Source organism: Typopeltis vanoorti, chromosome 10 (assembly GCF_054136105.1).
Source record: "Typopeltis vanoorti isolate ZY-2024b chromosome 10, IOZ_Tvanoo_1.0, whole genome shotgun sequence".
In the NCBI taxonomy this organism is placed as follows: domain Eukaryota; kingdom Metazoa; phylum Arthropoda; class Arachnida; order Uropygi; family Thelyphonidae; genus Typopeltis; species Typopeltis vanoorti.
The window spans coordinates 21,481,555-21,504,049 of NC_143558.1; the positions used below are offsets into that span (position 1 = coordinate 21,481,555).

Here is a 22,495-nt window from a genome sequence, read left to right on the forward strand (position 1 = left end):
ACACCGGATTGTGGGTGTTTTGCATTTGTAACAAACTTTGTGTTGTGTGCTCTGAAGATGCTGGATATAATACCAGCGAAATATTAGCTTTTAAATTAATAAATAGTTATTTTCTTAATCATCTGTGTTCATATCAAACCGTGAAATCTATTACAAAAATCCTCGTTTTTAATATGATATTGCCATTGATGCCATCTGTTCATGCCCCTAATCTTTCTCAGGACTCTCATATCTGCAGGCTCTAGTCTTTGGTCAAGTGTTTTACTTCTGACCCAGCTCTCAGATCCATAAGTTAAAACTGGTTTGAACACTGTCTTGTATACAGTTAATGTTCCGACTAATTTCTCTCTTATTCCATATGAATTTATTCAGTTGACTTGTTACCATAACAGCTTTGTTGATTCTGTTGTCTATTTCTATATTTAATTTACCATCTTCACTAAAAATCGTGCTTAAGTAGCTGAAATGTTTTACTTGTTTCACAGGTTCTCCATTCACAACACAGTTGACATTTTCAATGATTCTGCCTATTTTCATTGTCTTTGTCTTTTTATTGCTGACCTTCATACCATATCTATCACAACAGTTATTCAATTTAGTCAGGGAATCTTGCAGACTTGTAGCGGATTTATTTAAAAGTACAACATCATCTGCATAAAGCAAGGAGCTGACATTAACATCTCCAATTTTGATATCATGTTAATACCACTTTCCTTCATAATGTGATCCATATAGATAATGAATACCAGAGGTGATAATGTACATCCTTGTCTGACACCAGATTTAACATTAAACCATCTCCTTGTACTTCCTTCAATTCTAACTGCTGACTTACAACTCAAATAAACACTAAGTATTGCGTGATATAATGATCTATTGACACCATACAACTGTAGTTTTGAATAGCTTCTCTCTTGGCACCATCACCCTTCAGACTGAAAATCTTAAAACAATTAACAAGTTCATGACTCACAGATAGACTTTATTGGGCTTATTTCTATATGAACTGGAAAATTATAAAGTTTCTTAAGCTGAATAAATCCTGTGTGGGCTAGTGACTACAATGAACTTCACACTTAACCACTTTTCTAAAGGATCTTTTCTTTCAGTCCATATCTAAAGTTTCCTCTAATTTCTTCATATGTTGAAAAAGAAATTACTACAATTCTCCTACCATGTTCTCTTCTTCTCTATGTCTTCTATTTCCAACCTTTCTTCTAAATCCTGTTCATTCTTCATATATGAAGAATGAACATAAGATCCAAAAATCACTACAATTCTTCTTCTCTGTTCTCTTCTCCTCTTTTGAACACCTGATTATTGGGACCATTTGTTATTTATCCTTCTTTTCACTTCTGGCATGCTCAGAAATACAGCAGAGCAACTGCTACTGTCCACCATTGTGCACTACTGTTATAGGTTTCAACACTTTGCTTGAAACAGAACAAAGTTCTTTTCTTAGTGTAACAAAATTCATTTATAAATTTCATTAAGCAAACAGAATTTTTTTTCATTGATCTTGAGCATCAACATACAGCACTAATTTCACGTGAACACATTTATTTATTTATTTTTTTTATCATAAAGTTTATACACTGAAATCTCAAAATGTCATGATTGCGACATAAAAAAGAAACTTATTAACTTTATAATAGCATTTTATAACAAACTTCTTAACTTCAAATGCAGTTCACTTTGTTGTATTATTATTTTTCATATATCTGAATTTTAATATGGATTATTGTTTACAATTGGCTAATATGCATATAATTTCAGCATCTGCTTTTCAGCCTACAGGCAGTGGATTAATATTCCACTAGATGTTTATCTAGGTGATTGATAATAAAGATCCAAATAGGGTGCTGAAAAATGCCCTATTTGGGTTGTTAGAACACATAAGTAACATAGGTTTCTAGTGTTTCATACACGGAAATAAAATAGCATGCTAAAAGTCTTGGATTCTGATTTTCTTAAATGTACTTGTATTTAAGTTGTTATAGTTTAAAAATATACCAAGGGTATGCTGAGAAGTTGTGATAATCACCATGAAGGAATTGAAGTAGAACCGTGTAACTTACACATCTACATATTCCCCATTGTAACAAGTGTATAACACTTGTTACAATCCTGCTGCATCATTTGCAATCCCCTGAATTTTCTCTAGGTGTTTATCAGAACTTTTTAGCCCCCTCCCCCCATATATATTAAACAATATTGAACACTGATTAGTGTGTTTTTACCTGTTGTAATTCTAGGAATTATTAGCAAGAAAGCTGGTGGAAGTTGTGAATTCAACAAATCTTTCCTCTTCAGCTAAAGGATCTGCACATGGTTGTTTACTTCATGTTCTTGGTAGGTAATTACTAAATTTTTGATATATGCATAAGCTTTATATCATTTAAGGTGTATTAAGTAAGATTCTAAAATATAATGAGAAAGAAAGTGAACAAATTTCAGGCAGCAAATTTGTTTGTTACTTTTGTAAAAATTTGTTTTCTGAACACGGAACTCTTATAAATGACTATTTTGAAATAAAAGTAGAATCTCATTATGGATTTTATACTGGACTGAAGAAGAAAACATCTTGAGGAAATTGAAACTTTCTTAATAAGGTAGCTCATATGAGATATTCTTACACACACATCCATGAGAAGTTGTATATCTAGGTTAGGATTTTTTATTTTTATTGTGTATTTTTATTTATTTTTTCCATATGAAAATGCTAATCTAGAAAACAAACATGGAACTTTTTTTTTAGGCCACCATTGAAGGGGTGGGTCTTATGATAGGTGATCAAATTCACCTCTCACCTGAAGGTGTTCACAAACATCCATGCTGATAATGGAATTCAAACTTGCATCCTATTTGTTGGAGAGTAGTTGCTCTACTATGCAGTCAGCAAGAAAGAATCCTCTAAACAACCTGCCATAAGAAAATATTCAAAAGTGTCTTGCATGTTGCTATTTGATGTTCACTACAAAAGTTCAGAAATATGCTCAAATTGAATACAGAAAAACAAACAAACCTCAACATATCTGTCATTACTAGTAAAATCTATTCAAGATGCTGCTAGCAACTTGAATCATCTAGAAAACAATTCAACATTTCCCAATTTTTATTGCTCTGTGAATATAGCTGTTAAAACAGATTGAAATATCTATTTCAAGATCGATTTTCTCTTAATCAGCAAAAAGAATTTGCAAATCTTCTCAAGTAATTTGTTTCTTCAAATCCCAATTTATTTATTTATTTTTTTAGAAAACTTATGTACAATACAGGTATATACTGTATAATGTGTGTGTGTGTGTGTGGTGTGAGAGTGAGAATGTCCATGTATTAATTCATTAAAACTAATATTTCTCTAATATCTTAGTAACATTATCAGCTGGAACAATGACCTAGAAACATTCAAGATTGGCTGATTTGAATTTATGGCCAAAGCACCTCAGACTAAAGGTCAGTATGTTATATCTGTTAATTGTATTGTAATGACCAATTTGCCTGTTTTGTGGTATGGAAAACCCTGCCACCTCCATATGAGATTAGGTAACTCACCTTCAGTTGAAAAGCCCTGGTAAAGGTTTTTTGGTGTCCTAGACAGAATTTGATCCTTTTGACTGGAAAGAGCTACAGAGACTAACATTAAAGAGTAGTACAAATCAAATTGTATGTACTTCACTATACTGGAATATAGAGTCAATCCTATACATGCTCACATGTATAGGATTGACTTTAAAAATAAGTGAGGTGTTGTTTAATGCCTTTAACTCAGGAAATAACTGAATTGCAGTAAAAATAAATATTCATCTTGCAGATGATCACTTATCAAATACAAGAAATGGAGTAATTGAATGTAAATTTGGATGGTGTATGAATATTTTATGATTTTCTGTAAATTACCATTCAAATTTCAAAGAACTGCAGTGTAGAGGTATCGTTTACAGTAATGAATAGTCAAAACTTAGTTGGCAAGTCCAGACTTACTATTTTGAAAATGGATGCAATCCATTTGTTCTTCTCATCTTACCTTTGCAGAATGGTTTATTGGTCCATAATTTAAACTACAAGAGCACAGAATTTTGTCAAGTTCTAGAAGAAACCAAAAATGAAGTTTATCCTTTCGTGGTTAGAACTTATTTGTTAAGGATACAAGTGATTTTCTTAAGATAATTTGTACATGTCGGATTGTTATATGTCATATGTTTTCAGATGAGAGTTGCTAAATTTGTATTTTGTTAATACCCTTGTTAATTGTAGAACTTCTGTAATCATTGAAAGAGATTGACCTAAGTGCATTCATATTCTTGAGGTAATAGATTTTCTTTAGAAAAGGTGAATGACATTTGCTCAATGGATGAGAGATTTAATAGTGTCTCTACATAAAGACTATCAGGATGATTAAAATTTGTTAATGAATCTTCCTGTAAATCTGAATTTTTCTCTCCAGAATGCTTAAGTTTATGAATTTTTCTCTCCAGAATGCGTAAGTATATTTATTAAGTAGACAAGAAACAGTAATGAAGTGTTGGTTTCATAACTTGTTACTCCTATTCTGAAGAAGTTCAATTATTCCACTTTCATTTTTTCTTCTTTTACGAAACTAGCATACTTTGTTCAGTTAAAAAAATGGAAGTAAGCCTTGGTCTTGTCCATAGTTTACAGAATTCCTTACTTGTGAATTCAGATTATTATGAAATCAGATTAGTCATTTTATGAAAGTAAAGCAAGAGCACATGATTGCTTCCATTTTTTTTTCGAGATGAAGTTCATATTTTCAACCATGTTTGGATTACTGATGATCAAATCTAACGCCTTCTACACATCTACTCATCTACAAGATTAGCAATTAAGTTTTTATTTTTTTATTAGTTGTTCAGTTCTTTCCTGAGTTTATCATCAAATGATTTTCTTGTATATCCCAGCTCACATTACATTATTCATATTCTGTTATTCCTTAATGTTTCTGTCAGTTAGTGTTCCAGCATCTGATGCTGCTAATTTCACTTTCATAAAAGTTACTTAATTATCTCGGCTTTTGGGGGGCACTTATAACTCCTAGAAAGCAGGGAATGCCTCCCAGAAATGGGTGGTAGGAGGGAAATGAAATACCTCCCATGGACCAACAGGTATGCAGCAGAGGAATGGCAAGCTGGCTGCATTAATTGCCTAAAATCTTTAAAGATGAATCAGCCAGCAAATAGAAGCAGAAATAATGCTACCGCATACAAGAGAGCCGACGCACCTAACTCAAGCCCACATAGAGTAGGCGAGAAGACAGCGATGTGGCATGCAAACTGCATATATAATATTTCAACCATCAACATCAGAATGTTGTACAAACCTGGCAAGTTAAAACTGATAGAGAGAGAACTTGAACTGTTTAAATGGAAAATAGTGGGAGTTGCTGAGACCCACTGGACAGGCGAAGGAAAAATCGACATAAAAAATGCAACATATTTTACTCAGAAAGGAAAGATAACCATCACAGAATAGGTGTAGCACTAATCATTAAAAAATGGCTCCTAAACTCAATAGTTGATGTAAGACCAATTTCCTCTAGAATCATCTCAGTAAGATTCAAAGCAAAAGGAATATATATAAAAATAATAGAAGTTTATGCCCCGTACCAATCACATGAAGAGGAGTAATGTAGCCAATTTCTTGAACAACTGCAAGAAGAAATCAGGAGAACAAGTACAAGAGATATCCTGAGTATTATGGGAGATTTTAATGCAAAGATTGGTCAGTACTCTGAAGATAAAGCAGAAGTAATGGGAAAATTTGGTCATGGAGAGATGAATGAGAGAGGAGAGGACCTGATTAATTTTTGCAAAATAAATCAGTGTTAATTACAAATACCTTATTCTACCACAGGCCACAACACAAATACACCTGGACATCACCAAAGAATGAAATCAAAAACTGTACAGACTATATAATCGTTAATGAGAAATGGAAACATTCCTTCCAAAATGTTAAAACATTAAAAAAGATTGACATGGATACAGACCATGAACTACTATCAGCCAACTAAAAATCAGTTTCAAAATTAAGAGAATAAACCACCAAAACCAAAAGAAGGTAGTCATCTCAAAACTCAATGGTAGCTTGACAAGATCTAACTATCAGAGAACATTAAGAGAAAAATTAAATAATCTTGCTTTAGATACAACCTCTGAGTCTTGGAAAAAAGGTAAAGAAATTATTAAAGAAATTGGCTTACACCAGAGATTTTGGACTTATGAGAGAGAAAAAAGAATATCCAAAACTAACCTCTCAAAAGAAGATAATGAAGAAAATAGAATATTATACAAAAATTTGAAAAAAAGAAAAAGACAAAAAAAAATCCAGATTCAAAAAGAAAAAGCAGGAATATGTGAAGAAGCATACAAAAAACATGTCTCCAAGACCATTTATGATATAGTTAAAGAGATAACTAGAACATACTCACCCAACCTTCAATACTACAAAAAGATGGAACCACGGCAAATAGCGGTGAAATATGGATTATTCATTTTAAAGAAACATTTGCAGCTGAAGAAAACATAGATCAAGACGCCTTCAACACCCAGAAGAAACTTCTGACACAAAAGACATGCTAAATGTAGAAATATATAGAGCAATCAAACAAATGAAACATAATAAAGCACCAGGCATAGACAACATTCAAAAATAACTTCTAAAAAAAAGGGGGAGAAAGCATAATAAATTACCTAAGAGAACTGTACAACAAAACACTAAAGAAAGGAAATTTACCGGCAGAATGAAGAACAGGCCAGATCATACCCATCCACAAAAAAGGAGATGCTAGATCCTGCACTAACTATAAACCTATCACCCTTCTAAGCCATTGCTATAAAATATTCATCAGGATTCTTCAAAACAGAGTTAAACATTCCTATGAAGACCAGATGGAAGAAGAGCAAATGGGATTTAGAAATAGCAGAAGCACCAATAGATGCATTTTTCACATTAAATAGATTAGCAGATCTTATCAGAGACAAAAATAAAAAAACTCTGCTGCTGTTTTATCGACTTCAAACAAGCTTTTAACTCGATAACAGAGGCAAACCCATTAAAATTCTAGAAAACGGAGGATCAACAAATACCTGTTAAATTGTATCAAAAATTACTATTCAGAAACACAAGCAATGTGTATTTCAAAAACATAGAAATAGATCAAATAGCAATTAAAAAAGGAGTTATGCAAGGCTGTCCATTGTCACCATATTTATTCAACCTGTACCTAAACGAGGGGTGATTAAGGTTCAAAGCTATATAACTGAGAGGAGACCTCCACATAGCCTTCAAAGGAATGCGGAAAACCGACCAGGGCTTCTGACCTAATGTCTAATCCTCACCTTCTCGTGTTAGGTATCTAATCTGGATACTTAAAAAATGAGGATGGGCTGGCAATTTGGGATTTAGCTGACCAAATTGTATTCTTATTGGCTTAAACCAAAATACAAAATGATGGTACAACATGACAGAATTTCATGCCAGCTGGGGTGTTGCCCAGTTAAGCAAGGCCCCAGTTGTTTTCACCAGGGAACCAGGGCAAACAGTGAAAAGTCAGCTACTGGAACAAATCCTAAAACTTACCCCAACTCAACATCACCAGAGTTCAAGATCGATACTATCAATATAAGAAGCTTGGTGGAAAAGAAATGGAGCTAGTTGAAAAATTAGATAAGTACCAGATCGACATAATAGGGGTGACTGAAACAAAAAAAGGCAAAAACTGGTGAGATCTTTCTGAGCAATAAATAGAAATGTTATATATTCAGGCAATGACAATCAAGGAAAAGAAGGAGTAGCCATAGTATTCAACACTAAATATGATGCTAATCTTCTTGAATGGCAGGCAGTCTCAAGTAGAGTGATGTGGGCAAATATGAGAATGGGGACCTGGACAATGAGACTTATTTGTGCCTGTGGTCAGTTGCTTTAGAGAAAGCAACTGACACAATGAAAAAGGAAAAGTTGGTCCTTGTAGGGGATTTAAATAGCAGAGTAGGAAATGATTGTCAGGCATACAAAAATATATTGGGAAAATTTGGAGAAAAGAGCAAAGCTAATAATAATGATAAACACCTTGAATTTCTGCTCAGGATATGGACTAGTTATTTTTTATGTTGGAACATTGTGTTAGTTATTACTAACACAATGTTCCAACGGAAAAAAGTGCACAAATTCACATGGAGAGAAGAGGCAAGGAATAAGAAAAGTCTCATTGACTATGTTATTGTTGATAGTGATGTTTTCCCACTGGTGCAGGACACCAGAATGTACAGAGGATTTGAAATTGGAAGTGATCACCATTTAATCTTGAGCAGGATAAAATTGAATTTCATATTGAAAAGAATAACATGTAAGAAAGTTTTAAAGTGAATAAAAGTTGAGCAGCTCTCAGATGTGAACTGTATACTAAAATACACAAATATGATTAAAGAAAAAATGAAAAAGATTGAGAATAGGAACCAAACCTTGGAGATTCAGTGGCAAGCCCTGACTTATTGATTCAGCCAGAGAGGCATATGGTGAGGTTCTGCACAAGGATAGAAAAATCAGAACTCCATGGTGGACACAGGAAGTTAAAGAGGCAGTGAAGGAAAAGAAGAAAGCATATCAAAAGTTCCTGGCAAATAAGTCAGCTTGTGCTCTTAGAGAATACAGAGACAAATGTAAAAAAAGCTAAACACTGTGTAACGCTGGCTAAACAAAAGTCATCAGCGGACTTTGGCAAGAACATAGAAAATAAATATCAAGAACGTGGCAAGATATTCTGGAGGTTGTTGGAGAAGCTCAGAAACGGAGGAAAAAGTGCTGTAAAAGGAATTAGAGATGATAAAGGTGACATGAAAACAGGATAAAAAGATATCCTTGTAGTATGGAGTAATTACTTTGAAATACTGCTAAATGAAACTAGCAGTGGTGGTAGCACAGTGGTAAAAAAAAACACTGACCAGGCATGCTGTCAGGTATGCATATCCATACTTGAAGCCATCAAAAGCCTGAAATGTGGAAAGGCAGCAGCAGTAGATGATATTCAACCAGGAATGCTGAAGTATGGAGGTGTAAAAGTCATACAGTGGCTGCAATTCATAGTTCAGATGGCCTGGACAGAGGGACGAATTCCAGATGATTGGAGTAGAGCTTTCATAGTACTCATATATAAAAAGGGAAAGAAAACTGAATGTGAGAATTCAGAGGTATTTCCTACTATGTGTTCCTAGAAAAATTTATGCCAGTATACCTGAGAAACAGTTGAGAAAGATTGTGGATAGGAAGCTTTGTGAAGAACAAGCTGGATTCAGGCCAAATAGAGGCTCTCAGGATCAGATTTTCACTTTACGACAGGTTGAGAAATCATGGGAATATAACAAAGATCTGTATTTATGTTTTGTAGATCTGGGAAAGGCATATGACAAGGTTCCAAGAGAGAAGCTATTCCAAACGATACAGTTATATGGTGTTAATAAGGAATTATATCAAGCAATTTATGCGAATGATGTTATACTTCTAAATAAATCTGCTACAAGTCTGCAAGATTACCTGACTAAATTGAATAACTGTTGTGATAGATATGGTATGAAGGTCAGCAATAAAAAGACAAAGACAATGAAAATAGGCAGAAACATTGAAAATATCAACTGCATTGTGAATGGAGAACTTATAGAACAAGTAAAACATTTCATCTACTTAGGCACAATTTTTAGTGAAGATGGTAAATTAAATATGGAAATAGACAACAGAATCAACAAAGCTGATATGGTAGAAAGTCAACTGAATAAATTTATATGGAACAAGAGAGAAATTAGCTATATACAAGACAGTGTTTAAACCAATTTTAACTTATGGATCTGAGAGCTGGGTTAGAAGTAAAACACTTGACCAAAGATTAGAGACCGCAGATATGAGAGTCCTGAGAAAAATTAAGGTAATTAACAGATGGCATCAATGGCAATATCATATTAAAAACGAGTATATTAGGAAAGAACTTGATATTGTCAGCATCCTGGAATGCATCAGCAGAGCTAATCTCAGGTGGTATGGTCACTTAAACAGAATGGGAAGTGTTTAAGTGAATTAAATTAAATATGGGAACATTGAGGATCAAAACTTCAATCTTATTCTGGCATAATTTTTTAATATATGTCAACCATACTGAAAGATTTCAAAACCTCACCTAGTGTTTTTTTTTTTTTTACCATGAGCAGTTTGTGTTATTTTGGAGGAGACAGCATAAGGGAGGCTTCTCCCTCTTGCTGCCTTCCCCAAAAGATTAGAAGAAAGTGGAAGAATAATAATTACCAGTTCAGCAGAAACAGAATATCTGCAAGCAAGAGATTGGAGTGAATCTGAAAGAATCATCTGTTAACGGGATTTTTCTTTCTTCTGAATAGCTTCAAACATTTTAGAGAGGTTTTTTGATGCCCCTCTGATGGTTACCCTTCTAATGAGGGACCACTTATTTACAGTAGTGAGCTGAGTTGGAGGAATCTCAAAGTCATCTTCTGATTTTTATCAAAGAGAGTTATTCCTTCTCTAAAAGCAATAACTTGTGAAATGTGACTATAGATTTTAAGAAAGACTGTTATAAGAACATTGCAGAACTTTTCTGTTTAATAACAGAAAACAATTTGTACGAGAATTCTTAATGTCTAACATATGCTAGATCTTCTTAATAAGCATGTAAATAATAGATTTCAAACAGTTAGTTCCAATATAAGTTAAGGGGATAAAAATCCCTTATTGTTTTTCAGCCAGTAAGCTGAAACGCTGACAGTTCGTCGGCATGAAACGTTACAGATCGTAGTGTTCGATCTTAGTTTCGCTTACTGGCTGAAAAACAATAAGGGATTTTTATCCCCTTAACTTATATCAACCTCGCCAGAAAAAAATAGCCTTTTGGCTTTTCATCTTAGTTATACTATGTTATAATGTAATATAGTGACACACCTTTCGGTCAATCGTATAGCAAAAGTATGTAAGTTTTCTTCACTTAAACTCTGATATTAACTAGGTCTAGCTACTCACTGATGAGACCTCAAAAAAGGTTGAAACCGGTCTGGGTAGTGACCTCTCCTCATAATGTAAAACAGTACTACATCTCTAAGAGCTGTGTTTTACATTATGAGAAAATATCAAGAACAGTGAGGAAGCTTGCTTTACCTTTGCAACGAGTTGCCGTGGTGTGGCACTACCAAGTGGTCACTTATTTACAGTAGTGAGCTGAGTTGGAGGAATCTCAAAGTCATCTTCTGATTTTTATCAAAGAGAGTTATTCCTTCTCTAAAAGCAATAACTTGTGAAATGTGACTATAGATTTTAAGAAAGACTGTTATAAGAACATTGCAGAACTTTTCTGTTTAATAACAGAAAACAATTTGTACGAGAATTCTTAATGTCTAACATATGCTAGATCTTCTTAATAAGCATGTAAATAATAGATTTCAAACAGTTAGTTCCAATATAAGTTAAGGGGATAAAAATCCCTTATTGTTTTTCAGCCAGTAAGCTGAAACGCTGACAGTTCGTCGGCATGAAACGTTACAGATCGTAGTGTTCGATCTTAGTTTCGCTTACTGGCTGAAAAACAATAAGGGATTTTTATCCCCTTAACTTATATCAACCTCGCCAGAAAAAAATAGCCTTTTGGCTTTTCATCTTAGTTAGTTCCAATGTTTTGTTAAGGTATTTAAATATCTTAACAAGATTTTGTTTGCAGACAATATTGTTATGTTGATAAAATATTTGTTAAAATGATATTTTTCTGTAAGAAGAATATGGCAGCAGTGCTTATAGTTTTGTTATTAGTGATTGATTAGCAAGGCCTTTAAGCCTAACCTTATCTCCTGGCTGTGTTATTGGTGGAAATAGCATATCACTCATCGGCATGAAGAATCGGCAAGATATACATACCATCCTGTGTCTTTGGAATTAAAATACATGCAGATGTTTTTTATACTCAGTGTAATGAAATAATCATCAAGTTCATCACACCGTAAATAAATATCTAGTCCGCTATTACTGAAAAGACTTGTGATACCTGGCTGTCATAATGTCATTTCAGTGTATGCTCTACTGTGATATAAAACGAACAGCTGATGGACATGCATGCAAGAGAGAGAGAGAGATGTAAAAAATAAATAAAAAAATGGAGGTGAATAGAAGAATATAAGAGAGAGGAGGAAATAAAACCTATGTAATAATAATAAGAAGAATCTAACTTTGGCATAAGTATCTTTTAGGAGAAACAAATCTATTTTGAACATGCCCAACATATTCAGTTTTAAATTTTTTAAGTTAACTCACTGTAATATTTGGAATGAAAAAGCCATGCAGATCCAGAAAAAATACCGAAGTGATTGTTGTACATAAAGAAAATGAATTTAACACTCAGTTAATATAAAGTTTTGCCTTTGGTTACTTTAGATGGAAATCATAAGCTTCTTATAGCTACCTTTAAGGTATGTATGAAAAACAAATGTCGCAAGAAAAAAAGAGAAAGCTTGAAGTTCTCTCTCTATTTTTTTTTTTTTTTTTTTTTTTTTTCTCTCTCTTGCTTTAAAAAAAAAAAAAAGTCTCAGATTGGATCCAAGACTTGTGAGTTATCTACAGATAATATAGATGGGAAAAGTTTTGAGATGTATGGGTTGGAACAGCAGAAGAGATGTTTGTAGAAGAACAAGTGGCAGCATAAAAAAAGAAACATGCTGGTGGAATGAGAGAGTTAAAGTAGTCAAGTAAAAAAAAAAAAGCTTTTTTTTTTAAGTTCATAAAAACTATATTAAATGATGATAAAATATAGAATCGTTTATAATCAGAGAAAGAACCATGCAAAAATAGTAATAATAATGATGGTTAAAGAGGAAAATATAAAAAACAAGCTTGAATTTACACAAAAGTTAAAAGAAAATATTATATTGACTAATGAAAAATAGAATGAAACAATGAGAAACGAGTATTTTAATAAATGGAATTGGAAATCTTGTGACTGTTAGGCAGCATTACTTTTGGAAGCTTGATAAAGATGAAAGCCATATTGAAATAAACTGGAATGAATATGGTACTGAGAGAGAGAGAGAGAATGTGGAAATAAGTCTGGTATGGGTTGAAGAATCATTAAGAAAGATGAAGAATGGAAAACCCCCCTTGAGATATATGATTTGCATGTCATGGGTAGTCCATTGTCTCCGGTGCTAGCCAGCGTTTTTCTTGAAATTTTGAGGAAAAAGCCATTTCCTCCGCAACCACTGAAACCCAAAATCTGGCTGCATTACATGGACAACGTTTTCCTAATTTGGGAACACAGCCTGGAAAACTTACAAACCTTTCTGGATCATTTAAACAATTTTCATCAAAATATAAACTTCACAGCCAAACCAGAAGTTAATGGCGTTCTGGTTTTTCTAGATATAAAACTTGTTAGAACTGATGGTCTCAAGATTTCTATCTTTGGGAAGCCAGCACACTGATAGATACCTACATGCTTCATCTCACCACTACCCCCTCAAAAATTAGTAATTATTTCCGCACTAACTCATTGGGCGAGATCCTTGTTGTCAGAAGAAACTTCAACATGAACTTAATTACCTCAAAATGACTTTCTTAAATAACGGTTACTCTCCTAAACATATCTATAATTGTCTTAGTGTACATAATCAAGAAAATAATGAAGGTAACTCAAACCCCACAGCCTACATCTCCTTACTGTATATAAGTTCTCTTTTTCCTAAACTGGTGAAAATCTTGAAGAAATTTAACGTTAAAACATATTTCTCCACTGTACCAAAACTCTGATCTTGCCTCGGTCAACCTAAAGTAAAACACAACCTTCTTCAGCTCCTAGGAGTTTACAAAATTATTTGCAGTTGCAGCAAACCATATTATTTACAGACAGAAAAGTCCATCTCTCTCCACCTAGAAGAACATCAACAGAACCCATGCTAGTGCCCTATCCAGCCATGTTTTATTCTCTGCTAATACCAATGTTAAAGAATGACGACATAGACTGGAACTTAACTTTAAACATCCATAAATGCTCTGATGAATTAGAGAGAGACGTATCTTGGAATCCAAAGAAATAGCTCTCGACCCTGCCCATCTAAACAGCAATCTCAGTTACAGTTTACCCAATTCTACAGATAATATAGTTGGGAAATGGGAAAAGTTTTGAGATGTATGGGTTGGAACAGCAGAAAAAAGAAACATGCTGGTGGAGAGAGTTAAAGAAGCAGTCAAGTCAAAAAGAAAGCTTTTTTTTTTAAGTTCATCAAAACTATATTAGATGATGATAAAATATAGAATCGCTGTAATCCAGTTTTGGCATACTCGGGATATCATTCACACGCAAAGTGATTCGTTCCAACTCCATTTCAAACACAACTACTACTTGTTCTAAACTCTGTGTTTGTTTAAACTGCAATATATTTTTAAGATGTTGTTTATTCCCTGGTACTGTATTCATCTGGTGAAGTCAGCATTTCCGATGAAACTAGTAGTGAAACCTTATTAAATCTCATATATTTTTTCTCGGTGTTTAAGTTAATTAATAATTATAAACATGTCATTAAACCGAGTCAGTCGCTCTGTAAATATATATATATACACATATAAATATAAATATATTAATAAATAAATATATATATATATATATATATATATATAATTTTTTTTCCCCCCACAATCATTCTCCCATACTTTTTTTTATTTCAGTACAACAACGAAAGCTGGATGATGCACTACATGTCATTGAAGAGGCACGTTCATCTGGTGTTATGATAGAAGATATAAGTAGGCTAAGTCTAATAAATTTGAATTTGGCCTTAAAAGATGAAAATAGAGTAGTTCCCTTTGAAATTCCAAGTCGCCGATCAGTGAGTTAGATGATTTCTTCTCTGATTTTAAGTATTAGTGGATAGGTGTTTAATTTTATTTTAAATATATATTTAAAATAAAATTATATATATATATATATATATATATATATAATTTTTATATTTATATAAAATATACACACACACGCTTACATACAGGCAATCCCCGGGTTACAGACGACCCGACTTACGGCGTTCCGCACTTACGAACGGGCTCGCAAGGTTCCCCATAAGGATAATTAAATTAATAATTTAGGAACTAGTTTCACGCATATGAACAAACTTTCACTTCACCACATTATTAAAGCAGTTCTTCCCTGTTATTTGGAAGTCAAATTTAAGGGACTGGATCACACTTGCCATCTTTGAAGATTGGTTCTTGAACTGCTTTATTCCTGCTGTGGAACGTTATTGTTCAGAAAAGAAAATATCCTCTGCCGTAGTGCAATTGGAAGAATAGCGGAACATTGCACTTTTCGATTGGAAAAGACATGCGTTCAATCTTCATTGTGATGAAAGGAATTCTTAGATAGCCTTGGGCCAGCTATCTCTGATTGGCTGCCAACGGAGATTGAACTGCCCACTCACTCTCCAAAAGTTAGATAGGGCTAAACGGCCTCGCCTACTCCCTATACAGGAATAAAAAAGGCGTTGGCTGATTTTTGATTTTTTTTATATTCTGCTTGTGTTGGACAATGCTCCTAGATGTTCAACATCTTTAGATGACCTTCACCCTAATGTAAAGATCGTATTTTTACCACCCAACACTACATCGTTACTACAATCAATGGACCAGGATGATGGTCCATTGACTGTAGATGGTCCTTAAATGCAGTCATTTCTGCATTTAAGGCTTATTACTTACGGCATACATCCCTCCCTGCTATTAGACAAACTTAGTGATAAAAGTAAGTCTAATGTGTGCAGTTTCCCACTCTCGCACAAAATCAAATTAGGAAATTTATTTATTTATTTTTAGACTGCGCGACCTAATTTGATTGGATATTGTTAGAAAGATGGGGTGGGAAAAACAGGAAGTAATCGCAAAATGTATTAATTCCCAAAAATGCAAGTTGTGACTATTTGTTATGCCTGCAGGTTCGCAAATTTCCTTTTTTTTTTAGAAATAGTGCATTGGCTAAGGAAAACAGATCAGGTAATTACAAAAGCACAACATTTATTTTTTTTTTTTTGCTAAGACAATCATTACAAAGGACATAAATTACTGAGAGGTTAAACCACACAACCATTAAACACACATTAGAATGTAAAATTCAAGAATAAAGCTCACAGTGTATTTAACACTAAGTTACTTTATAAGGAAGTTTCCTCTGACATTGCTATACAGAATTTGTGCACTGTGATCACAAGTAACATCAACTCATCTTTTAAAAGTAGCAACTTAAATCTTGTCTAGCTACATACACTCCTTATTAGCACTATTCCCTCTCTTATAATTAAACACACATTGAATATCCAAACACGAATATAAACATACTCTTCTCCCACAACACTTTTGATTTTAGAAATCGCCTGTTTACAAACACTTAAGCAACACACACAATTCCAATACACACTTTAACAAAGATACAAAAGCTGTTGCTTACTCACTTAACCAAGCACGAACTGTCCTAAAACTTTTACAGCAAACCACCTCAGGATTTGACCATTTCTTTCCTGGAAAATTTCTTCTTGCTGCTAGGACTTTCGCTGGTGGTAGATTTATAGAACCTGCCGACATAGAAAGTTCTAAAATTGGACACTATCAACCCTCTACTGCCTGGAGAACAGCCGGTTATAGGAATACGGCTGGATACTAGGAAATGGCTGACATTGGGAACACAGCCGGTGACCACAGGGATAGGTCTTGACGATGACCGGGGAAAAGGCAAGGCAAAAAGGAGAGAGCGAGCTAAGAGCTGCAAGCTCCTTATATCCCATACTTATTCTTTTGTTCTCATGGTCTTCTTTTCCGGGATGAGCCTATAGCATTATGACGTCAATGCTGCCCGTTTCGTTAACAATATTTAGCCTCATGACCTTTGGATATTTGTTATTGCTAATCTGGCTAATCCCTACCAAGCTTTACAATTAAGTTGATCTAAATGCACTTTTACAGCAATTCTTATAACATTTTAAATATTTGGAAATACTGAGAGAACTAAAAATTATGGAAAATCGGTTGCACAGATATTACAATGTCGTGACCTTGAGAGAGTTCTGAAAGAATTATAATATCCATGATGCCATCAAAAACATTGCTAATAATTGGAAGAAAGTGAAGCAAGCAGTCAATTAAAGGGGTGTGGAACAAACTGTGCCCTCAATTCTGTGATGATTTTTTGTCGGTTCACAGAAGACAACCCCGAAGCCAGAAAAGCTGTGGTGGAAAGTGGCAGTGCACTGCAATTGGACATCAATGAAAATGATGTCATTGACTTACTAGAGTCCCATTCACAAGAATTAACCAACGAAGGCTTTATGGAGATAGAGAAGCAGCTGATAGAAACACAAGAACACGAAGAATCAGAAGATCCAGAGCCAAGAAAATTTATGACAAGAGAATTAGCTGAAGCTATTTGTCTCATTGAAGCAGGATTTGCTAAGCTTGAGGAGCAAGATCCTAACTTTCAATGGTTTACAAAGGTTTACCGTGCAGTTAGCAAGAATATCAGCTGCTACAAGGCCATTTGTGATGAAAAAAAGAAAAAGGCTGTGCAAAGAAACCTAGATACCTTTTTCAAGAAACCGACTTCAGTGGTAAGCTCCCCTTCTCCAGCAACAAAATCAAATCCTGATTATCCAGGCAGCAGGTCTATCGTCTCTAGCACTATCTCCATCATCATCTTCTGATTAATGTTAACCTAACTTCTTGCCTCAGAAATGCTCTTCCAGTAAGCAAGACATTGATGCAACCTAAATTTCTTCTGTCTGAATGTTTTGTATGAGTTTTGTTTTTATATTCTGTTTGTTTAAATTAAAAGAAAGAGCACAGTAATTTCGGTAATTTATTATTACAATACAGGGGTATTATTATTAGAGTATTACACTGTATTATTATTGCCACATATGAGCCATGGCATTAAACCTAATATCAAAATTGGAGATGCATCTTAGCTTTTTACTCTGTGCAGATGTTGTTAAACTTCTAAATAAATCCACTGCAAGTCTGCAAGATTCTTTGACTAAATTGAATAACTCTTGTAATAGATTTGGTATGAAGGTCAGCAATAACAAGACAAAGACAACAAAAATAGGCAGAAGCTGAAAATATCAACTGCATTGTGAATGAAGTACCTATAGAACAAGTAAAACATTTCAGCTACTTAGGTACGATTTTTATTGAAGATGGTAAATTAAATATGGAAGTAGACAACATAATCAGCAAAGCTAGTATGATAGGAAGTCAACTGAATACATTTATATGGAATAAGAGAGAAATTAGTGAAAACACTAAATTAGCTGTACACAAGAGTGTTCAAACTGATTTTAACTTATGAATATGAGAGGCTCGGTTAGAAATAAAACACCTGACCAAAGACTAGAGACTCTCATATCTGCCGTCTCTTAGAGGGGTGAACAGATGCATCATTGGCAATGTCATATTAAAAATGAGGATATTAGAAAAGAACTTGACATTGTTAGCATCCAGGAATGTGTTAGCAGAGCTAATCTCAGGTGGTATGGTCACTTCAGCAGAATGGGAGAGGAAACATTAACAAAACAAGTGTTCTTTGCCAGGTTGAAAGAAAAAAAGACCCAAGAAAGACCAAGATATAGGTGGATTGATACAGTAAGAAGTGTCTTAGAAGATGGAAATATAAGATCTGATAATGTTGAATTGACATGTAACACATTGATTTGGAGGAAAATTGTAGATAGGAAGTTAGTAATGATGTAAGTTTTTCATGCAGTACTATCATATCCTGTACATCCCTTGAGGGTACATATCAGGAATTTGATGATGATGATAAATCATCATCAAATCCTTCTCATCCAGCTCATCCTTCAGTGCCATGAATACTGACATGTTTTTTTTTTTTTTCCTTCTTTGTCTATTATTATTATACTTCCTGCTATCTTTCTTTGAAAACTTCACCAAAGGTGCACTCTCAATATAAGAAGAACCTGGATCTCGTCAGATTCCTGACCACACCTTTATTCAGTTTCCAGAAATGACCCAGAGTTTTCTCCTGCCTACTATAGCCTGTAAAATCTGTGTGCATAATGTTAGGTTCCCTACCTAACATTATAGACACACCTGGACATACAAGTATGTATGTCTAGGTGATCATATCTGAGCATAGTAATTAAAATATATGCTTATCTAAACCTTGATGTTGGAAGTTTATTTTTCACTTGGTTAGACTATAATAAATTTAGTTTAATCCTTTATCCAAGTGTGAACAAACAAAGTTTGCGCCTGAAAATATCTTCAGGACTGGGGTAAGGTAGTACAACACCGGGAAACTCGTAGCAAAGGTAGACCAAGCTAACATCACTCCTATCTCAGTATCTCCCATAATGCAAAACACATCTCCTTGCGGATATGTATAATGTTAAGCATTAAAGGGAAGGGCCACTACCCAGTCTAGTTTCGACCTTTATTGAGGTCTCTTCAGTGGGAGCCAGGCGCAGAGGTGGAGATACTAGGCAGAAGCAATGGCAGGTCATTTTTACCTATAGAAGTTGCCAAACAGTGTGCCACCTTTTTATTAAATTACTCTGGATTTAGAGAAAGATGTTGATAGTTTATTTTTCACTTGGTTAGACTATAATGGCCCTTCCCTTAATGCATAACAGTATATATATCCACAAGATGTGTTTTGCATTATGGGAGATACTGAGATAGAAGTGATGTTAGCTTGGTCCACCTTTGCTATGAGTTGCTCGGTGTTGTACTACCTTACCCCAGTCCTGAAGAAATTTTCAGGAGCAAACTTTGTTTGCTCACACTTGGATAAAGGATTAAACTAAATTTATTATTATCTAAACTTTGTAGAGTGGAAGAATAATTTCCTTATTCTTACAAGTTAGTGTTTGATATGATGATGATTTAACTGCCTCAGAATTATGGCTCCTAAACTTTAATTCCCTATCTATCATCATATCCCAGATTTCTAGTTTTATTCACCACATGTTGAAAATTACTTTACTGTAATACTCTGCTTACAAGGCTCTCATTCCAAAATGTTTAACCTTGCACTTGGCAACATTGAACTGATATTCATTATCATTACCCATACATTACTTGTTCAGATCAGCCTGCAAAGGGAAAAAATGTTAGATCATGTATAAACATGATCTGACAGCATATGCTGTCAACATTACTGTCGGCATCCCTTAGGGTTTAACTTCCACTTGTGAAACCTTGATAAATGTCAAAAACCCTGGAAGATTAGAAAACTTGTCCACTTTCCTGTTTTAACCAAGCTATCATCATCATCATCAAATTCCTGACATGTACCCTCAAGGGGTGTACATGATACGATAGTACTTCATGAAAAATTTACCTCATTACTAACTTCCCATCTACAATTTTCTTCTAAATCAGTCTGTTACTTGTCAAGACTCCAACATCATTATCGGATCTTATATTTCTATCGTCTAAGGCACTTTGTACCGTATCAATCCACCTATATCTTGGTCTTCCTCTGGGTCATTTTCCTGCCAACCTGGCAGAGAACAATTGTTTTGCTAATCTTTCCTCTCCCATTCTGTTCAAGTGACCATACCACCTGAGATTAGCTCTGCTAACGCATTTCTGGATGCTGACAATGTCAAGTTCTTTCCTGATATCCTCGTTTTTAATATGATATTGCCATTGATGCCATCTGTTCATGCCTCTAGTCTTTGGTCAAGTGTTTTACTTTTGACCCAGCTCTCAGATCCATAAGTTAAAACTGGTTTGAACACTGTCTTGTATACAGCTAATTTAGTGTTCTGACTAATTTCTCTCTTATTCCATATGAATTTATTCAATTGTCAAGACTTTCTTGACAATTGAATTCTTCCTGCAATACCAGCTTTGTTGATTCTGTTGTCTATTTCCATATTTAATTTACCATCTTCACTAAAAATCATGCCTAAGTAGCTGAAATGTTTTACTTGTTACACAGGTTCCCCATTCAAAACACAGTTGACATTTTCAACAATTCGACCTATTTTCATTGTCTTTGTCTTTTTATTGCTGACCTTCATACCATATTTATTACAACAGTTATTCAATTTAGAAGTATAATCGTCCGCATATAGCAAAGAGCTGACATAACATCTCCAATTCTGATATCATGTTTAATACCACTTTCCTTCATAATGTGATCCATATAGATAATGAATAACAGAGGGGATAACGTACATCCTTGTCTTACACCACATTTAAAATTAAACCATCTTCCTGTACTTTCTTCAATTCTAACTGCTGATTGGCAACTCAAATAAAGACTAAGTATTGCTTGATATAATGTCCCATTGACACCATATAATTGTAGTGTATTGAATAGCATCTCTCTTGGCACCTTGTCGTATGCCTTTTCCAGATCGACAAAATTTAAATACAGATCTTTGTTGTATTCCCATGCTTTCTCAACTAACTGTCGTAAAGTGAAGATCTGATCCTGACAGTCTCTATTTGGCCTGAATCCAGCTTGTTCTTCACCAAGCTTTTCTTCCACAATTCTTCTCAACTGTTTCTCAAGTATAGTGACATAAATCTTGCCTGGAACACTCACTAGGGAAATACCTCTGTAATTTTCACATTCAGTTTTATTTCCCTTTTTATATATGGGTACTATTAGAGCTCTACTCCAATCATCAGGAGTTTGTTCCTCTGTCCAGGCCTTCTGAACTATGCAGTGCAGCCACTGTAAGACTTTTATACCGCCATACTTCAGCATTTCTAGTCAAATATCATCTACTCCTGCTGCCTTTCCACATTTCAAGCCTTTGATGGCTTTTTCTACTTCAAGTATGGATATGTATTCCAGACTATGCCTGTTGAGTGTTCTTTACCACTGTGCTGTCAGTGCTGCTTGTTTCATTTAGCAATTTTTCAAAGTAATTTCTCCACACTTGAAGGATATCTTTTTCTCCAGTTTTCATGTGGCCTTTCATTCATAATTCCTTTTACAGCACTCTTTTCTCCATTTCCAAGTTTCTTCAACAACCTACAGAATATTTTACCACGTCTTGATATTTATTTTCTATGTTCTTGCCAAAGTCCTCCCATGACTTTTATTTAGCTAGTTTTACACAGTGTTTAGCTTTCTTACATTTGTCTCTGTATTCTCTAAGAGCACAAGCTGACTTATTTGCCAAGAACTTTTGATATACTTTCTTCTTTTCCTTCAATGCCTCATTAACTTCCTGTGTCCACCATGGAGTTCTAATCAGGGTTAATTCGAATTAATCAAGGTTTTCTTCAAAGCTTGCCACTGACTCTACAAGGTTTGGTTCCTGTTCTCAAACTCTTTCATTTTTTCTTCAGTAATCTTTGTGTTAATTTTTTTCATATTGAAAAGAATTACATGTCATTCTTTTCGATATGAAATTCAATTTTATCCTGCTCAAGACTAAATAGTGATCGCTTCCAATTTCAAATCCTCTGTACCCTC

General features: G+C 34.3%; 1 protein-coding gene across 1 annotated transcript in view; it reads left to right on the forward strand.

Moving 5' to 3' along the window:
- LOC150102216 (leucine-rich PPR motif-containing protein, mitochondrial-like) overlaps positions 1-22,495 on the forward strand; it is a 394,112-nt gene that overhangs the window by 366,725 nt on the left and 4,892 nt on the right. Inside the window, exons 35-36 of the mRNA XM_090399109.1 lie at positions 2,256-2,352; positions 14,722-14,882. Of these exons, the coding sequence (XP_090255235.1) occupies positions 2,256-2,352; positions 14,722-14,882 (258 nt within the window). The remainder of the gene's footprint in view (positions 1-2,255; positions 2,353-14,721; positions 14,883-22,495) is intronic.